General features: G+C 39.5%; 1 protein-coding gene across 3 annotated transcripts in view; it reads right to left on the bottom strand.

The window, feature by feature from the left end:
• The window catches only part of usp28 (ubiquitin specific peptidase 28), a 30,216-nt gene extending 11,421 nt beyond the window's left edge, over positions 1 to 18,795 (bottom strand). The window contains exons 1-17 of one of the 3 annotated variants that reach the window (XM_061056404.1): positions 18,642 to 18,795; positions 15,314 to 15,391; positions 14,372 to 14,492; positions 12,527 to 12,614; positions 10,684 to 10,846; positions 7,017 to 7,103; positions 6,674 to 6,811; positions 5,507 to 5,577; positions 5,146 to 5,222; positions 4,907 to 5,055; positions 4,665 to 4,792; positions 4,347 to 4,442; positions 4,088 to 4,270; positions 3,791 to 3,999; positions 2,674 to 2,744; positions 2,175 to 2,403; positions 304 to 639 (exon numbers count right to left, since the gene is read on the bottom strand). In XM_061056404.1, coding sequence (XP_060912387.1) covers positions 304 to 639; positions 2,175 to 2,403; positions 2,674 to 2,744; positions 3,791 to 3,999; positions 4,088 to 4,270; positions 4,347 to 4,442; positions 4,665 to 4,792; positions 4,907 to 5,055; positions 5,146 to 5,222; positions 5,507 to 5,577; positions 6,674 to 6,811; positions 7,017 to 7,103; positions 10,684 to 10,846; positions 12,527 to 12,614; positions 14,372 to 14,492; positions 15,314 to 15,391; positions 18,642 to 18,686 — 2,269 coding nt within the window. In that variant the 5' untranslated portion in view covers positions 18,687 to 18,795. The remainder of the gene's footprint in view (positions 1 to 303; positions 640 to 2,174; positions 2,404 to 2,673; positions 2,745 to 3,790; positions 4,000 to 4,087; positions 4,271 to 4,346; positions 4,443 to 4,664; positions 4,793 to 4,906; positions 5,056 to 5,145; positions 5,223 to 5,506; positions 5,578 to 6,673; positions 6,812 to 7,016; positions 7,104 to 10,683; positions 10,847 to 12,526; positions 12,615 to 14,371; positions 14,493 to 15,313; positions 15,392 to 18,641) is intronic. The other 2 variants (XM_061056403.1, XM_061056402.1) reach the window with 2 other exon arrangements.
• Between the last annotated feature and the right edge of the window lie 851 nt (positions 18,796 to 19,646).

The raw sequence follows: 19,646 nt of genomic DNA, 5'->3' as shown, positions 1-19,646 counted from the left end.
AATTAAGTCAAATGTCATGTTGTGTCAAGTTTATTTAAACAGCACATTTAAAACCAATGAGGTCGTCCATAGTGCATTACAGAGTAAAAATGTAAAGTCTGGATTTTTGTCCGCTGAGGGCTTCCGTAGCTTACAAATGAGCAGAATTGACTTAAAATCATAGTGCTTATTCAGTTTGTGTTTACTACATGTTTTCATGCCTTTGCATTTTTCTGAATTGATGACTGTGCAGTTCTCTACACATAATTAACAATGGGGGTTTTTAAAGCTCATAAAACATTTTTTCACAGTCTCATTTCTCACCTTCAGGGTTCTCTGTAGACTCAGGCTCAGGATCCTCCTCCGGGTCTGGGTCTGGTTGTTGTTCTGAGCCGTCACCCTGGTCCAGCTCTTCAGCGGAGGGTCCTGACTGGGGCGCTGGCTCCACTGGTGTTTGTTGTACATTTTCTGGATCTGAGTCCGGGGGCTCTGCAGAGGCGGTGGACTCTCCCTGTGGGGCGGCGGTCTGACAGAACTGCTCCTCCCATTCGCTGAGCTCCTGCTGGAACCAGCGGTTATCTTCGTGGACGTAGCGTCTGAGGACGGAGGGCAGCGAGTCCATGCCGTGCAGCGCCTGGCCTGTCTCATCATCTGTGTCGTCTGCGAGGATGAAGGTTATTGTGAGTTCAAACACTGAATTAAAAAAAAATACTGACCTCTTGTACTGATCATTAAAGTTCATTTAAAATGAAAGTAAAGTTAATTTGTTGTTTTAAATGTTTTTTTGGTTTTCAGTGGTAATTCAATCAGTCATGATTTTGTGACTATCATCTGAGCCGGTGACGAGAAGTAGTCCTCTACTCTTGCACAAATTTTATATCTAACAAAATAAAATGTCTGACTCTCTACTCACTGTGAAACATTGCACAGGAAATGATGACTCAAGCTCTTTTTATCTGTCAGCTATCTGTCATTTGTTTAACAGAACCCAACCTGGTGTCAGCGTTGACAGGTGTTAGAAAATAATTACACAGACATGATCAGTTAGTCACACAGAGACATGAATATTTCATTTGTACTGTTTATTACCAGTTAAAACTCCTCATGGGAGGTTGTATATAGATTTAAATCATGTTTAAAATAGAGTACTGTACTCTTACTGTTTAAGTTTTTAACATTATGAAATATCCTCCTTCTCAACATCAAGTCAGAAACATTAAAAAAGTGTAAATGCTCCTCCATACATCGCCCTGCCATCATCAGCCCATCAACAGACGGAAATTGGCTGTGCAGCTAAATCTAGTACAAAGCTTCTTTCCTCTTCTGAACCTAATTTTATTTTGTACACTGTCCCTGATTCAAATAAACAAATAAACTAAACTACAGACTAGATAAGAATATTCTATTTAAATGATATACTCGTTACCATACTGTAAGCTGACATGTTACTACCTTCAAAAAGAAGAAGAACATCATGTAGGCTGCACCAAAACAAGAAGAAATCTATGCAGATAGATTGGTGTATGTGTGTTGAGCTACTGCGTCAGCATTATTATAATAATTTAAACCAAAAGATGCCAAGGACTTCTCATGCATGATCCAACGGGATCACGGCAGCTCTTCCTGATACCTAATGTAGCATTGAGTTTCTGCTGCTGACACTACTGTCACTATTTTACACTTCCTGTTGCTGGAGTCCAGACGTACCTGCTGTGTGTATGTGTATAGATGGCTTTATTAGTAATATTTTTCTTTACTTATCATCATCATCATCTTTATTGTCAGACTCAGGAGTCCATTAGAAAAAATTAAAAACATAAAAAAAAATAATAATAATAATAATAAATATATATATATATATATAAAATAAAAAAATAAATACAAATAACTAAATAAATATTTTTTTAATAAAATATAAAAATATAAAAATAAAAGAAACAAGCAAAATAAAAACACAGGGTAAAAACACATACAGACAGACAAAACATCACCAATATTATAAAAGACAACTGCACCAGTGTCGCCACAAGGATGACTGGTATTGCACAGAACTATGGCTGGGATTTGTCAACAGCATAATGATGGAATTCTGAGAATCCTTCAATCGGCAGAAAAATGTTTACATTAAGTTATAATGATCTATTTTCACCTTCATCGAATCCCAAGCGACTAACTAAAAACACACAGAGGTGTACCTGTGATAAGTTGTGGTAGCCGGTCGTTGATGTACATCAGACAGTAGGCACTGGCGTTGGTCATCCCCCCGAACGAGTCTCTCTCTAGCTCCTCCCACGATGACTCAGTGATGCTGATGTCGTTGTACTTCATCCAGCGCTGGTTGGCGTGGTCGTAGATGTAGGCCCAGTAATGACCTGCTGACGCCTGGCCTTCATGGACCAGCACTGCATGGAGTCTGTAGGGTACCTGAACAAGAAAAGACCCTCCATATAAAACACTCAATCACTACAATTTTGTTTTTTCAAGATTCTGATGTCGACTTTAAATCCCTGCAGGAAAATATTCCTCTGATCTGCTCCTATTTGTATTCTACTGCTCTACTTTACATTGGATTATTTTAGGATTCCCTGCAGACATCAATGAGTTTCATCTTCTCTTAGTCGATGCCACTTCTGCAGCTGTAGATGTAAAACATGTCATTGAATTTGCCGTGAATCGTGTGAGTGCAAGTCTCACCTGGCAGAGGTTGTTGTCTGAGTACATGCCCTCCAGCATCTGAGTGAGCTTGTCAATACTGGCCTTGAGCTCTACAACACAAACAAAATAAAAATCCCCAAGAAGGAAAACGGATTAATATAGAACAGCTGCAGCCGAGAGGAAATTCATTTCTCATTTATTTTTACACTCACTGTTTAGTTATCACGACTCAATAATAACAAAGCTAGGGAAAGTAAGGTCGCCAGTTAGTATTCAAGTCAGAGAAATACAGTAGGACAAAATATGACAGGCATGAGTCCAAGGGAGACACAGGCAGATGTGGCCCTTATTTGAACAGTTAAGCAGCTGTGTGTCAGTCTTCTTTGTATTCCTTAAAGGAAGAATGTGCAACCTTTTTGATCCAGTAGATGAGCACCAGCATGAATCCAAAACAAACTGCTGTTTGGAGACACCTCCGCTATTCTGACGCCTCCGCTCTCCTCCAGCGACACACCTCCAACCCCACTCCACTCGCGTTCGCACGAAGGAGCTGCTATTCGTCCTTTGCTCGAGCTGCTATTGCCTGTGTCTTTCAGCTCATCATTTGGGTTTTACAGCTTATCAACCTTTCCAGCCAGGACAGGCAGCTATACTACTTCAAATAATGGTCAAAATGACCAACAAACTAATGAACATATTGCAGCATTTAGCAGATAAAAGATCCAAATACAGAGCAAAATATGCAAAACTAACCCAGGAAAATCAACATTTGATCGACTGAAAAGAGAAATGGAAATGATGTGGAGATGAATGGAGAGGAAAATCGACAAAAGAGAATGAACTTCCTGTTACAAAGGAGTGTTACTTTATTTGACTCTCACTATAATTATGTTGATTATTGTGTTAAAACAATGTCAGTGTGTATTCTTATAATGTGCTTAATTTTTTTAACCAGTAAGAATGTTAAGTTAAATCCTTAATGTATAAATCTCTTCTTATTCTTATTTTCTTTATATTTTAAGTGTTTATTTACTATGTATCTATTCTTATATTGTTTTATTTTCTCTGATAACCTGCTGCTGTAACACCACAATTTCCCAGTTTGGGATCAATAAAGTAATTCTATTCTATTCTATTCTATTTGTCTTTAGCGTACCGTTTATGTCGTTCTCCACTTCAGTCCTCCAACGCTGTAGGCAGGTCTTTACAAAGTGCAGCTCTTCTTCTGTGACGCTGTGAGGGGCCGGGTGTGGCGGGCAGTCAATGGGGTGTCTGCACTGGGTGAAGGGCTTGTATATGGGAGTCCGCTGGCAACTGGAAACACCGGAAACCAGTCCCTCGGCTGACTCTGTGTCTTCAGGTTCACTGAAGGAAGCAGGAAAAGAAGCAGAGACCGGCTGTAAGGTTTACTTCAGTCTCTAAACGAGTGCTTGTCTCTTCTTTTGCACTCTACCTGCTATCTTTGGAGGCGGGGTCACCGAGCGGGTGGCTTGCAGGAGGAGTTGGTGAAGGAGAAGTCGGTCTGAGGTCTTCAGCTGGGGAAACACTTGTCGGCTTGGTGGTGGCAAACTCCAGAACAAACTGAAGCACGTCAGCCAGAGGATACTTGGTAGGTCCTGAGCCGTAGTTTTTGTAGCTGTGAATAAACACAGGACACGATCAGTACACGTTTGAAATATTCCACCTGTTTTGTCTTTTCAAAGGAAACGTACCACTCGAGTTTCTGTTGAAGGGCTGCAAGCTGTTCCTTGAGCTTTTTCACCTCACATCTCCGCTCATGGGTCTCTTGTATGTTTTTGTGAAGATATCTGCACAAACATTTAACAATATTGATCAGTATGTGTGGGGATCCATGAAAACAAATAAAATACACACAACACAACGACTTATAATCAACGATTATGGTGCATTTGATCCTGGTGAAATTGTGAACAGCACTTGGTGTCCCTTACAGAAAGCTGAATGTTTTGAAGCAGGTAAAGCTAAATGAGGGCGTGGTGTCAAAACTGTGTTATCTGCACAAAGCTCACCTGTCCATATAAACAATTTGAGGGAACTCCAGCTTCTTGTGAATCTTTTCAGGACGACCGAGCTGAGTGTTGAATTCGAACCTCGACAGTTCAAATGTCAACACCGGTGGTAACTTTTTGAACCACCTCTGCAAAGAAAACAAAACACTATTCAAACTCAAATTCAACATCAAACTGCAGAAACACTGAAATACAAATATTCTATTTCTGTACGCAAGTGGTGAGTTGATAAAACGGTTCACCTCTCGTCCAGAAGTGACGCTGTGTTCTGAATGCACCGACTCGATCTCCTTCTCTACCATCGCTCCTTCGAGGCATTCGTCCAGGTTGTTGAAGCCGTTGACCTGCAGAGGGTACTGGCCGAACTGCTCGATGTTACACAGAGTCTTACCTAAAACAGAGTACCACAGGTGTGACGAGAGTGAGACCAGAAATCACTTTTATCTTCATCATTTAAAACGTACTCTTGTGTGTTTCATACCTTCATGTCTTCTTTCTGTCACAAAGGTCCCGTAGAAAAGCTGAACCATGGGGTTACGTTGTTTGTCCTCTGCGTTGCTAGGAGTAAACCACGACATATTTATCATAAACAATAGTTCTATTCAGACTGCTGTTTTAAGCCGGAACATTTACGCCCCCTGTGACGTTTCGCTTTCTTTCTGAAAATGAGAATTCACAGACTTGGACACCAGTATTATGCCGTCAGGGAATCAATATGAATGTACAAAGATGTGATCACGGCTGAGCTTAGTTATGGGAATTTTGCGAAAAAAAGCAGTCTGAAGAGGTTTAATAAGCGATAGAATAGTAAACTGTGCAGGTGACTTGAACTTGTCACTTACTTTCCTTTGGCAGCCAGCTGAAATGCATCCTCTAACCAGTCGAGAAGTTTGTGAGAAAACTCACTGACATCCTGAAAAGAAGAAAGAAAATGTCCTTGTATTGATTCTGGGTTTGCTTAGCGGTAAATTAATAAGAATGTGATGTTGTTATAGTAATACTAAAGGACAGATGCATGTTCAAAGAATCAATATGTCGCCAACTCTTTATCTTGGAAGTAGTTAAAAAAAAACTCTCAATCAAAGGTTAATTTCCCCAAAGGTTTCAAACCAATCTCATCCACAGATAGGACACTTTTTTTTTTTTTTTTACACCTGAGCTACAGTGTTTCCATGACAACAGAGCAAACTTAATCTCCTGATATGGTTAAAAGTACATTACATGTTATTCTATGGAATCAATGGGCGAACCTGGACTAAATTAATGCACTCTTCACACCCAATGAGTGAGCATTTTAGACGATGCCTTTTTCACACAGTCTCCCTTTACACGAGGCGGTCTCTTTGAGGGTTTACTGATGCTGCATGTTTAGGTACAGGCACAATCGATCTCACTCTCTATTTATTCTCCTATAACAGAAATAAAATCTTTATCGCCTTGTTAGAAAATGAGCAAGACAGGAAGAGGAAGAGAGAGAGCGAGAGAGAGAGAGAGAGCGAGAGAGAGAGAGCAGAGAAAAGACTGCAAAAAGAGACACAGAGGTGAGACTTTACTTGATCTGTATTTCAATGCAGTTTCTTTGTTAATAAAATAAACATCCACAAGTAAAAGGACAAAGGAAGTGGCCGTACAGCAGGTTGTGTGTACCCTGAAATGTTGCATTAATAAGATCTGACACAAGATGCTAAAGAGGGGTGTTTGATCTGAGAAGACGGACTTCCCAGATGCAGCAGAAGCAATCTGAACGACCGAGCCTCAAACACAGCACAGCTGGGGATTATCTAACACCAGATTCATCAAGCAGTGGATCCTTGTTCAGTCTTTTGTGTTTGAAAGCTATAAAACACATGAAATAAACTAATCTTCACCTCTTTTTGGTGAACATTAAAAGCCAGAGAAACTTAATTTCATGATGTGCTTCCTCTTGAAATCAGACTAAACGGGACACTGCACTCAGAGCAGTTCCTTAAAATCCAGGTTTCTCTTTCATGACACAAACATGCTTGTACCTGTTGGGCCTCACTGGTCCTGAAGGCGTCTCGCAGTAGCTCCACGGCTGCAGAGGGGTCCACAAACCTGCGAGTGGAGCCCACCATGAGGGCAAACAGACAGCGCAGCTCCTGCATGAAAGCTATGTTCCTCTTGTCCTGTTCAGACAAACTCAAGAGTCAAACTGTACCCTCTACACAACGTCTCATCGAGGCTTTTGAGTTTATATTCACAGAAAGAACCCGGCAACCTCTCTCCATAATGTGCAAAACATTAGACGTTTAGAAAAATGTAATGGTGTGAATTAAAAGTATGAATTAGATGAGAGCTTTTGTTTACTTTGTGCGTCAGGAGTTTACTCACAGAATGGCTCTTACACTTCTCCAGGATTCGCTCAGACAGATGGTAGTTGAGAACCAGCCTCCTGAACACAGGCAGGTGAAAAAGTGACTGTAACGAGAGAAAAAAAAGAGACCTTTAATGCCGCCTTAAGGTAAAGGTCAGTTGACCGCCAAATGCAAAATACACTTTAGTCATTTAACAAAACAGAATGCTGTTCCTCACGCTAATATCATTTAGTACGCTATTTTTTTCATCACATTCTTTATTTCTTTAACACAATAAAAGAGCAATCAGCAAATAGTGGGTATTTAAATCAACAAAAACAACTTGTCTGCTTTGCTGCTGCAAGATTAGGACCTCCTTCACCTTGTCATGAACTTCTATGAGTGTGTAGGAGGCATTCATTCATCTGTATATATCTTTTTTTGCGGCGGATTTCTATGGATGCTTTCTATCAATAAAAAAAAAACTTAACAGATGGATTCGACTCTCATCTTGGCCTTTAAATGAATTAAATTAACTTGATGCAAAAAGGCAGACAGTGAAGGCAGGATTTGTTTGCATGAATAAAAAAATGAACAAACAGAAAAGATGCAGCATGCCCGCAAGATTTCACAAGTTGAGAATATCAAAAAACGTCATGTTCTATATTATAAGTAAACCCTACTCTCTTGCACAATTTATTAACTTTTAAGGAGCCTAACACAAAAAGCTGGTGTTGAAACTTTTTTTTCCGTCTAAAATAAGCACAGCCTCTTCTTCAGTCAAGTGAACAGAGAGAAGAGTTAAGAAGGACATTTAGCCTTCATGTTTCATTCATCAAAACTTGAATTATAATTAGTGTAATATTTGGCCGTAACATTGAGGATCCTGAAAGAACAGCTGGGGGATTACTGTTTCATGTGAGGAGGTTTATTATGCACATTACAAGTTACAAAGATGTTAATTAAGCTCGAGATAAGAAGTTAAAAATGAAAATTGATTTCCTATATCTTCTGGAATAAAACAAGTAAGCTGCTAATGTCGTGAGAAAAATGTTTCAAAGAATTCCTTTATGTTTATCATTTATTTGTGTTGGAGCTATTTAACTGTGGTTAGAATTAGTTTTGGTATTTAGTTCACTAATATTTGGGTGTTGTTGTTTATTTAATTATTCTACACGTTTTCTTTATTTAGAATAGATATTTGGATAATATTTTCTTTTGCTAGTTGTTTGTTTAGTAAATTTCGTTTTGCATTAGAATTTGTGTTAGGTATTTGGGTAACACTGTGGGCACCGGAGGTTATTTAAGTAAGAGGCAGGTAGAGGACCAGCATGCACCTGGGTGGGCCTATGAGAGGCAGCGGGAGCCACGATTTTCTTTGTTCTTTTGTTTGCTTTCTTCAAATAAACCACCAAAATACCGCAGCTCTTGCATGGACGTTGGATTTCTTTTGCCTGCGTACATCACATCCCCCATGGTGCATCAGTGGTCATTTGATTATTTTTGATATTAGTTTATTTAGATTTTCTGTTGTTTTTGTTTAAACATCATTCTCCAGCTCATAGTCCACTTATGGATACTTACAGATAGCTCATAGATACTTGTGTTTCCCTAAACACATTAAAGCCACTCATTTACTCTGGTGTGAGTGCCTGAGCCTCGGAGCACTTATGAATATCTTGATCTATATTTCCACACGAGTAGGAAATTCAATTACAGCTTATCTCAGTTTTACTGTAATTTAAAACCACAAAGGATAATAGAGGGAATATGAGCCGACGACTGAATCGTGTGGTCACTCAGCCTGGATCTGATAGCATAATTACTTTTTGAGGGGAGACTGCTTTATCGGGAGTCAGGCTCTGTTTGATCTAAACCAATCAGTTCAAATACAAACAATAACAAACACTAGAAAAGCAAAGCAAAATGCTTTAACGTTAACACAGTTTGGATTCAAACAACACTTCCTCTTCTCCACAGTTTTATCCCCAAATAACATCCACCGTCCTTTTGGGAGGGTTTGACTTCAGTATCGATGTTTAGGAGGCGGAGCATCACCGTCCCGTCTCTGTCCATTTCAGACTCAGAAGTAGATCATCGCTCGCTCCATCATCACATCACTGCTATTTAATTATCTACGCAGTCTGTGCGTCTCAACGAGGGCTCTGGTTTCTGCCGAGCCACCTGATAGGCCTGACTCAATTCAGTCCTGGATGTAAGCGTAACAGAATTTGGAGCTCAGAGAAACGCATGCCCATGATTTGTTTTATATTCCCGAAGCTTCTAATAAAACTAGGATGGTACAGAGCTGATGAGAAGTGACACTGAGGGGAGGTCTGTCTGCAGTCTCAGAGTTTCTCAACACATGGGGGAAATACTTCTGAATCACAGGAAAGACACAAGATGGCAAATAATGAAACCACAGTTAATCTCTGAACAAAAATGAAATGATGTTACAGGGTTAGAAGCAGAATGAACTCATCCTTCTCGCCTGGAAACAGCAAACACCCCCCTCCTTTACCAGATAGATCAAGGACATTATGCACTTCCTGAAACTTGAAAAAATACGATATACCTTAAAAGGCTCACTACAAGATTTCAGGATGATTTGGACCCCTTTTTTAGAGTATTATGAGAGCTTACAGGTACCACTGGATAAGGATGAATAACAACGTTGAGGTCGAACAGAGGTGACTCCCCCCCTTTCTCCTGTTTATTTAATTTCATCACTATTATTTCTCTAACTAATTCCCTTTTTTTCCTTCCTTTCTTCTGTTTATTTTATCTGACCCTTTTTTAAAATGTATTTATTATTTTATGTTTTACATATATTGCTTTACATTTTGTCTGTTTGCATATCTATGTTATTAATTTTAATAACAACAATGCAATATTTATCGCGTAACATCTGGACATGAGGGGGCACTTGGGTGGTGGGAGGGCTGGGTTGGGAGGGAATGATGAGGGAAGGAGTTCAAGTATACTTTAGACAATATCCATTCCATTGTGCTAAACATATATGTATATTTGCAGCGTATGTTGCAAACAAATGTCCATTGATGTTGCTAATTGAAAACCCAATAAAAACTGTTAAACAAAAAAAAAAAGAAGCAGAATGAACATTTGCTGACTGCACACATGGGTGCGGCTCCTCTGATGGACTAAAGTTAGAAATCTTGGAAGAGAAACTCCAAGTATAAAAATGTTTGTACGGCAAAGTGAGAGAGACATTTAATGTTTCAGCCAAAAAGGATCGAATAAACTTTTTGAAAAGGTGAACACCTAAAAATGCCTAAGGCCCTGGGTCCACTTAGAATGTTTTTAGCAATAAGGAGAGTGTTTGCAGCAGCTCAATGGAGTTTGAGTTGTAAATCTTACAACTTTTTAGAAAGGTGCTGTTGATGTCACCAATGCTCTTTTCAAAATATATGATATTAACCATATTTTTGTCTCCTACGTATCGTACCCTGTACCCTTAACCTCCTTGTTCTGTGTCCAGATAGGAAAAACTCAAATATAAAACATAAAGTAAAAAGCATGTGAGCACTGTGGATCATATAGAGACGACATGCACGTGCAGCACTTTTATTCTCAGTGCACAAGCGCTTCATCAAATCGCACCAGAGCGCACAGCCGTCGCTTTTCCGCCCGAAAAGGTTATGACCTCACAAGTCCCTCCCTCCCTCCCTCCCTCTCTCTCTCACCTGGATGACAGCGCTGAACCAGCAGGTGTTTCCAACATTGCGAATGCCCACGGGCCAGTCGTCCTGACGGATCCAGTCTGCGGGGCTGCACATCTCGCTCTGGGCTTCACATCGCTTCCTCTTCATTCTCGCCGCGTTCTCCTCCACACTCGCCTCCAGAGCCCTGCGGTGCATCACGCCACTCATTTCAAAGCGAAAACACTGACGACTCTGTAAACACAGCTTTTATTTTGTTTGAACGTCCTGCGCTGTGTATATATGGATTGTAAAATAAGATGAAGATTAAATACCCTAAAGTCATAAAACAGAAGCTAATACCTGGAATTAACGGCAGGATCGCTTACAATGAAGACGTTACCATGGTGATATTTGGCAAGAAAATCAGTATGAGTGAGACAAACCTAGTTAAGCACACAGAATGCTAAGTATAGCTGATGGATATGTCAATTCTTTTTCAGGATTTTGGTCATACAACTAAAAAGGTATCGACTATATTCAACTGTTGTTGACATTGTACGACGCTTTCTGCTTTGGGACACCTGTCACTCATTTTCACAGCATTCTGAAAATGTAAGCCTATAGGAAAAAAAGGACAACAGCGTCTCCACCTGATGAGGACACTAAAGCTGTCACGTCAGCAAACACATTTCAACTCTGCTTTCACGATCACTTAATGAATCCGTCCTCACTTTTAATATCTCAACGTGATACTAACTCCCCTCACCAGCAAACACAAAATAAAACTCTCCCGCAGAGTTAATCAGGCCAGCAAAAATAATCGGCTCATCCCAACCTCCCCCTCTCTGAACTGTATGACCGCTCTGTGATCAGGAGAGCCACCCTGATCACAGAAGACCCCTCTCACCCCCTCTCACCCCTCCTTACAGTTAAGGACCTCTGGCCCGGAAAAACATCCACAAAAAAAATCCTTCATTCCCTCTGCAAACAACCATCCTGAACGAAATCGAATAGACAAACGGTCCTCTTTTAATGTCTGTACTTTGTGTTTTAAATGTAAGTTGTGTTTGTTGTTTGAGCCTTGTCAAAGGAGAATTTATGTCACTGTCGGGACATACAATATAGTTCATCTAATCTAATCTAATGTTTCCAACTTTTCTAAGAACGTCAACCTCATGAAAGGACTAGAAGAAAAAACGAGGGCGTTTCAGGAAACAATTAATCACCGACTCATGTTTTATGTCAACTACTTAGAAGTCTCAGAGGATTATTTAAAACTCTGATATACGATGTAGCACTTAATGAACCGACAGGATATCAACACAGTGAATTATAAATGTGTGTGAAGTCAATCAAATAAGTGCCGACTAGCTGTCTGCCCATTTAAACGAGTTATTACCTCCTAACTTGTATACGTTTAGAAACAGGTGAAGAAGAGTTTTTCTTTGTAGAGGGAAACTCTTGCGCTTCAGCTCCTCCACAGATGGAGGTCGGTGCTCTCTGTGAAGGACTTAAGACGTCGGTAATAAATCAAAGGACTCCTTCACGTTTCAACGCAGTTAGTCCTTTTTACTCTAATAAATGTGCTGCAAGTGATCCGTGTGCTCCTGTACTTTCTTTGGATTCTGCTGGTGTGAAGGAGTTTTTCTTTCTTTTCTTTTGTGAGTTTCTGTTTTGCATCGGCTCAGGTTGTTTGACGTTACCACGGCTGAATGCCTGTACAATAATCTATCTTAACATTTTAGTTGTAAAATCGGAGAGCTCACACACTTCTCAATCCACCATTTACACTTTCATACCATCCTCCGTCAAAGTCGACAGTAAATTAAAAAAACAACAGTCAGCTGTGTCAGTTCAGCACTGTTAAAAAAATGCGCCGTGTTACCTGTGAAATTCTCTCTCTTCTTCCTGGGCATTGTGGGACTCCTGCAGGCTGAGCTCTATGGCCGCCTGAAGATCATCTTTAGGGAGGTCTGAAGAAACATTTAAAAAAAAACAAAACACGTCAGCTCTAAAACAGTGTCAAGTTCAATTTTGCTAACACAAGAAGCTGAATAAGCCGCATAACTCATTTTAAAATAACTCCTCTTTTTCTTGTCAAAATTATTGATTACTTAAAAAAAGGAAGTAGTAACATCATTTGAGCCAAAAAGCTGAGCCTCTGGTAGAAGGATTAGAGTCACTGGAGAACTTTTTGGACACATGCATTGCAGAAATGAAAGCTACAGGTCACTACTCTAAAAAGAAAAGACCTAAGTAGATCTCAAAGGGAGTGCTTGTCCGCCTGTTGATGTGTACTGTAAATGATGAAGGCTGAAACTTATAAACGTAATTCCATTTTGAAAGATGAAAAATATTGCTTACTTTTAAGTATAGTGAATGTGAGTGTGGCTGGTTGTCTGTCTCTATATGTCAGCCCTGTGATTGACTGGCGAACAGTTCAGGGTGTAACCCCGCCTCTCGCCCAATGACAGCTGGGATCGGCTCCAGCCCCCCGAACGGGGAAAAAGTGGTAAAGAAAATGGATGGATTTAAGTTTAGTTTGGCAATGTGTGTGGGGGCTTACAAGTAAAACGTTTTCAAGCTACTTTCTTTTTCAGTCCTTACAAACTACATATTTCTGAACTCATATTGTGAATGGAGAATTGTTTTTTGCACAGCTCCTACATTGCACCTTTTGTACATTTTGTGTTTTTTTGTTTTTTATTTTTTATATTTTACATTTTTAAATTCTATTTTATATATTGTAATAGCTTCTTATACTGTATTATTTAAGTTGTTGCTAGTTCTGCTTTATTTCCTAGTTAACTGTTTCGCACCAATACAACAAGTCAAATTCCTTGTATGTGTAAATGTACTTGGCAATAAAACCCGATTCTGATTCTGATTCTGAATAACTGAGTCGACAGTCCCAAAGATTCTGTTTGAACTTATGCACGGTTAATGGCTTTTGTTTTTGCCTTTATTGCAGATATAGGTCATTTGAGGGAGTCATAAATCTGGGCGAGAGAGAGAGAGAGTGGGGAATGACATGTGGGAAAGGAGCCACAGGTCAGATTTGAGCCCTGGCCGCCTGCCTGGAGGAGCACAGCCTCCAAACTGTACATGTGGCGAAGGCATTAACCACTATGCTATCGACGCCCCCTGGAAATTTGCATTGTTTTTTTTTTTTTTTCCAATAACAATTTTATTGAAATTTTCAAACAATATAACAGTTAGGATGTACAAAAACATAACCAAAAGGACTAAAATCAACCACAACAAAAAACAAACCAAAACAGACAATACAATTAAAACCAGAAAAGGCAAATAAAGTAGGAAATACAAATACCCCATTTCCTCATCATGCTCACTTCAAGGTTTTATTAACCTGCCAGAGTCCATTAAATTTAAATCCAAATGTCCAGTGCCCGTATTCAGTCCAGAGGGCTTCCAATTCAGGTAAGAGAATCCTTTTGACACTAAATCAAGACTCTCCGCGGGGGAGGTAGTCCATGAGTGGTTGCCAAGTGATCAAGAATAACTGTTCATTGCCCTTCAGCACTGCACTAATCCTGAAATTTGCATTGTTAAACTTTGTTTTCAAGCCTTTTTTTTTTTTTACAGTTTATAGAATTAACTTACAGTTCAATGCGATTATATATTTTTTATATATTTTCAAATAAGACTATTATTTTACACTTCCACTAATACAGTAAGAATTGAGCGTGGTCTAATTTTTCCAGTGTACCTTTTTGGCCCTCCCAGGCCTCTGCAGAGGATTCTAAAGGTTGTGGTTCTCCAGGATCCTGGACCTCTGCAGACCGGGTTGTCAGCAGTCCCACAGCATGTCCAATGTCACCCTGACTGGCCTACAAAGAAAAGATAAGAGCAGATAATCTGGATATGTTAAGTGTCTGCAGAATACGGGGTGATACACTTCAGCGAAAGATGAAGCAATAGAAGTAAGCACAAGATGAAAATATGAAATACAGTGAATATTTAATGAATCAAAAACCTGTGAGTGTGTCTAACTGGTACAGCAGGTCTGGATAATGTCTGCAACACCCTTAGCTACAGTCTGTTTATTGTATTGTTTCCCATCACTTTAATGAGGTACATTTTAATTAGCGCTCCTTAAGGGTTGTTTCTGTGTGTGCAGTTGTGTTTTAGACTTAAGCAGTGAGCTTGGGTGGACACGTGGCACCCTGAGGTGGCCTTTATCGTAATCAAAGAGTGTTCCTTAAACATTAATTACTCTTCAAGAAGCGTAAAGGACGTGTGCTTTGGCTAACTAGCAGCATGTTTTAAAGTGATTGACTTGCAAAACATTTCTTCAGACATGCATCATGTCCTCTAGAGGAAGGATTTAATTAACTAATGCCAATGCTCACAACATAATCAGCCTGAAAGGTATAGATCCCCAAACACCTTCTTCCCTCTGAAATCATCCTCTGGCTAATAAATTTAATGGACAACTATTTCTAAGGACTAAGGATGTGGTTCTCCTCTCAGTCAGAATTACAGCTCCAAAGAGCTGCTGGCATACCTGTAGAGACTTTGGGTTTTTGTTCTAGATCAATTTTCCTCCTAAGACAAACAACCTGTGGATGTAATGATTCTCCGTATTTACAACTTATATGACCAATGTTAGTCTGTTGGCAGGATCACCAGGGATAATAAAAGGTCTTACACTCATGGCCTTGTAGAGAATCTGTGGGTCCTGGATGCCAGTGATCTCCCTCAGCTGGTTGATCAGCATTTCGCTCTGCTAAGGGAAAGGACATGACAATGGTAAATAAAAAACCATTAAACCAAAGTTTACCATTAAATCCTTTGCACACCTCACTGTCTTTTGGTTAGTGATGGACGAGAATTTGTCGTCCACCAATTTGCCTGAACAAATGGATTAAAATGAAACACAAGTAGGCTACATGTTGGGATCAGTACGACCCAAAAGAGCTCGTCTGGCTCCAAGTTACTGCTCGCATCAAATTTAAAACTCTGCTGCTCGCTTACAAAACCGGGTCAAAAACATCTCCTCTTTACCTAAACTCTATAATCCAGGTCTACACTCCCTCCCACCTTCACAACAAGTCTCAAACTTGACTCTACTCCGCTGTCGGCCCCCCCGGTGGTGGAACGGACTTCCAAACTCCATTCGATCTGCAGAGCGCCTTTGCACCTTTAAGAAAAAGCTAAAGACCCAGCTCGTTCACGAATACATACACACATAATTAAGTTATTGAGACGATAATGACGATGGTTTTTGTTTGATAATGATGATTTTAGGATGGTTTTCTATACTGATTAGAGCTCTAAAGAACAGCTGTCAATGTTGTGCTTTGCCTCTGGTCACTTCCTGTCAGCACCTGTGTGTCCTCCTCTCTAGATCTTTGCTTGTGTTGTACTAACTCATTGATGTACGTAGCTTTGGATAAAAGCGTCTGCTAAATGAATTGTAGAATTGAATAACAGTATCGATGTAACAGCTGTAAACGATTTGGTTTTGGACGCTTTTTCTTCAGACTTTGAATCAAGCCCGCGTTACCCATATTTGACCTCTTCTGGTAAATTTCCCACTTTGAACACTTGAAGTCAACTTTGGCCCACAATGATTTGTTGGAACCATTCTGGGGCTGATGTGGTAACACTTCATGCCTCACACAGGGCCTCACTTTTAGCTGGTGACCCACATGGGTAAATCTGGAGCTGAAGGACAAATGTCCTAATGCCAGTCTGCCATGCCAACGACTATGAGGTCAATGTACAGTCAGCTGGTTAAGTATACGGCTTAAACAGAGCTACATTCAGTGGCTTTAAAAAGCAGCAATAAAAAAAGAGTTTTGTCATCTAAAAAAATGCCCACCATATGAGTTTGATAAGTGGATGTGTACAAATCGTTTATAAGGACCAGCTGCCAAACGACTGGAGAACACTCCAGGAAGTAATTTGTCAGATCCCCCAAATATTTTATAACCTCCAATAAAAACTGCAGAAATGTAAAACTACATTTTGTTTTTTTATAGATGTGTATCATTCAGCCTTGTATGATCAAGTGTCGCTAAGTGAGCTTTAGAGGTGGAAGTAGAAAGACCCAATTATAATTAGATAACAATTTAGTCTTTCAGCACAGCTAGGCTAATTAGCTGCTAGTAGCTATTTATAAATATTTACTGAAAACAAATTGGATTTCCTCATTTATTCAACTTTTATTTATTCTCCAGAGATCATTGAGGGTAAGCCCTCATTTACACTGATGGGAGGTCAATTAAAACGGACAAAATACAAATTCAAAACATTTACACTGATGATCACAGTGATATGTAATCATGTTTTTAAATTGAGCCATGGTAACCATTGTATTGAGTTTTAATGTGTAATGTGTGAGCAGCAAAAAAAGGTAAACAATATTTTCCCAATGTTAGTGTTCACTCAAAATGTTTAACTAATCCATCAGCATGCAGCTTATTAAAGATTCAATCAAAAGTCTGTTATCTATAAAATGTTAACTTCTAATTGAATCATTGGCAGGGACGACAACGTGTTGAATAAACTATAAGCTTCCTCTAAACTCAACATGATGACTATACCAGAAATGTATCTTGTTTTGAAATGTATACTGAGTGACTTTGAGTGTTTTTGTTGTTGAAACTGTGTGTTGGGGCTATTCTTGTCCAGGTCGTCCTGGATGAATAACGGTTAAATAAACACATTAATGTATAAAGGCTATTGTGCACCGCCTCAGCAGACAACATGTTATCCACGCTGAGACTGGCAACCATAAATTCCAACACACTGTCATATGTTTTGACCTCACAGACAGAGACATGAAGTGCTTAAAAGAAATAACACGGGGCCTGCTGAGTGAGAGGCGCTATATTAAGCCTGCTTCCCCAACAGCAGGTGGACAAGTCACTGTATCACTGTAACACACACGGCCATACACACAAAGAAACACACACACAGGAAGCCAATAGCAGCACTGACCAGACTTATATGGAGTCCAGGGGCTATCTGAGACCCCCTTGGTCAGCCTCTATTTTAGTCTACTGACATGGATAGCTCAAGCTTCTGTTTATCATTCTACTCACCATGCCATCAGACATGGCCGACAAAGGCCCTGGGTGTCTCTCTCTCTCAACCTCACACACACACACACACACACACACACACACACACACACACACACACACACACACACACACACACACACACACATCCCTTGTCAATGCCAAATAAAAAACACCAGAAGCAAACATTTCATTTTCTGTAAAACAGAACACAAACCCTCCCCGTTAACATTGTTAAACTCCTGGTTCAATGTTCTGTCTGCTGGCATATAAGAACAACAGCCTGCTGATAGGGAACGTGTGGATGGGTAAAAAGGTTATTTTTACACTCCAGAATAATGAGATTCACTTTTCCTTAATTGCAATTAGTTAATTAAAAATATATGTAATCTTTCATATCTTTATTAGTATCTTCCTATAGGCTTTTTGAATGGAATATGCTGAGAAGTCATGTGTGAGAAACAACTAAGACTGTTAGACTGTGAGTCAATGGAAATTAAATTAATAAGCATTTAGTTACAATATCAGGTTGAGATATCTTATTTTTTAAATAATGAGGGATATCAGTCATTCAGTTAGAATAGAGGAGCTAACAAAAATCTATAAACACTCAACAATACCTAATACTCAACAATAATCTATTGCTTTAAAAGTATATATCGTGCACAAAATATTGTAAATGTTTGAAGTTGATCTAAATACGTAGAGTTTGGCGTTTTTTCACGGTGCCGATTAAAAAAAGCAAGTTCTGTAAATTACGACTGTTGTAGTGTCGTTTTTGTACTCCGTGTTTACACAACATAACATCGAGAGAAAAGTGAAATTGGTGATTTTTTTTAGTACAGATTTGGTATTCATGCGACAGAGGGGGTTAGTGTTAACGTTAATAAAAAAAACAAACATGTCACTTTTCATGTTAATTGAGTTTCCGTCATCCTTTGCGCTCACCGAGTTCGTTGAGTTTTCTCCATTTCCTGCCTGTTCCCCTCTCATTGCAGATACAAAAAAACTGAATTTTCTTCCCGTTTTTCCCCAAAAAATGTTGTGAGCCCTGTCACCGAGTCAAACCAACTCCATCCGTCAAGCGCGAGAGCGACCAGGCAGCTGCGCGCGCTCACCTGTCAAGGCATGCGCGTGGACAAGAACGATAACGCACGCGCGCGCGCCCGGGCAGCGTGACAGGACAGTTCTTAATGTAATAAAATACTTCCCGTGTCTGGGACACTTTTAAATTGCTTCAACGAATGGGTTTACAGCATTATGCTCCAAAGCAAATTCAGCTTTTCAAGATGAACTTCATCTGTCCTATAAAGTGAGAAATGGGCTCTTCACCCATGCTGCAGCCAAAAAAAGACAACAATCAACATCCTTCACTTTAAACATACACCAATAATATCACGAATGTCCGGGTAGGCTATATAATAATATAAATAACATCAGATTCTTCACACACAGTGCAAAAACGCAAAGACAAATCACAGTCCAGTGCATATCCTGTCTTATTTACAACTATTAAGTAAGTTTTATAGACACAGTATAAGGATGAATGAATTTATAAACCTGTCCAGTCTACAACGGGAAACCCTGAACCTCTTACCAGAGGGAAAAAGCTCACTTTTACTAATGAAGAAAATAAAAACATTGAAGAAACATGTGTGGAAAACAGATTTCCTTATTGGTCACATGTTTCTGTCAGATAATTAAAGAGTTTTGTTTCTATCGCATTTTTCATCTGATCGTTTTCCATGTCTTTCTAAAGTGGCCGGAAACGGGCTTCACAAGAGCTAGACACAGGTGAAGCCATAATATAAAAGGAGATATTCTTTTTACATTTCAAAATAAAACTTTAACCTTTACTTGTACTGAATACGAATAAGAATGTTAGAAATCTTTACCTGATATCTTTGCTGTTATTTCGGCTTTTCTTATTAATTAAAACTCTGTTTAAAACTA

Source organism: Labrus mixtus, chromosome 14 (genome assembly GCF_963584025.1).
Source record: "Labrus mixtus chromosome 14, fLabMix1.1, whole genome shotgun sequence".
Lineage (NCBI taxonomy): Eukaryota > Metazoa > Chordata > Actinopteri > Labriformes > Labridae > Labrus > Labrus mixtus.
Note: the sequence above shows the minus strand (reverse complement) of the source record. Positions and strands in the feature narration are given on the sequence as shown.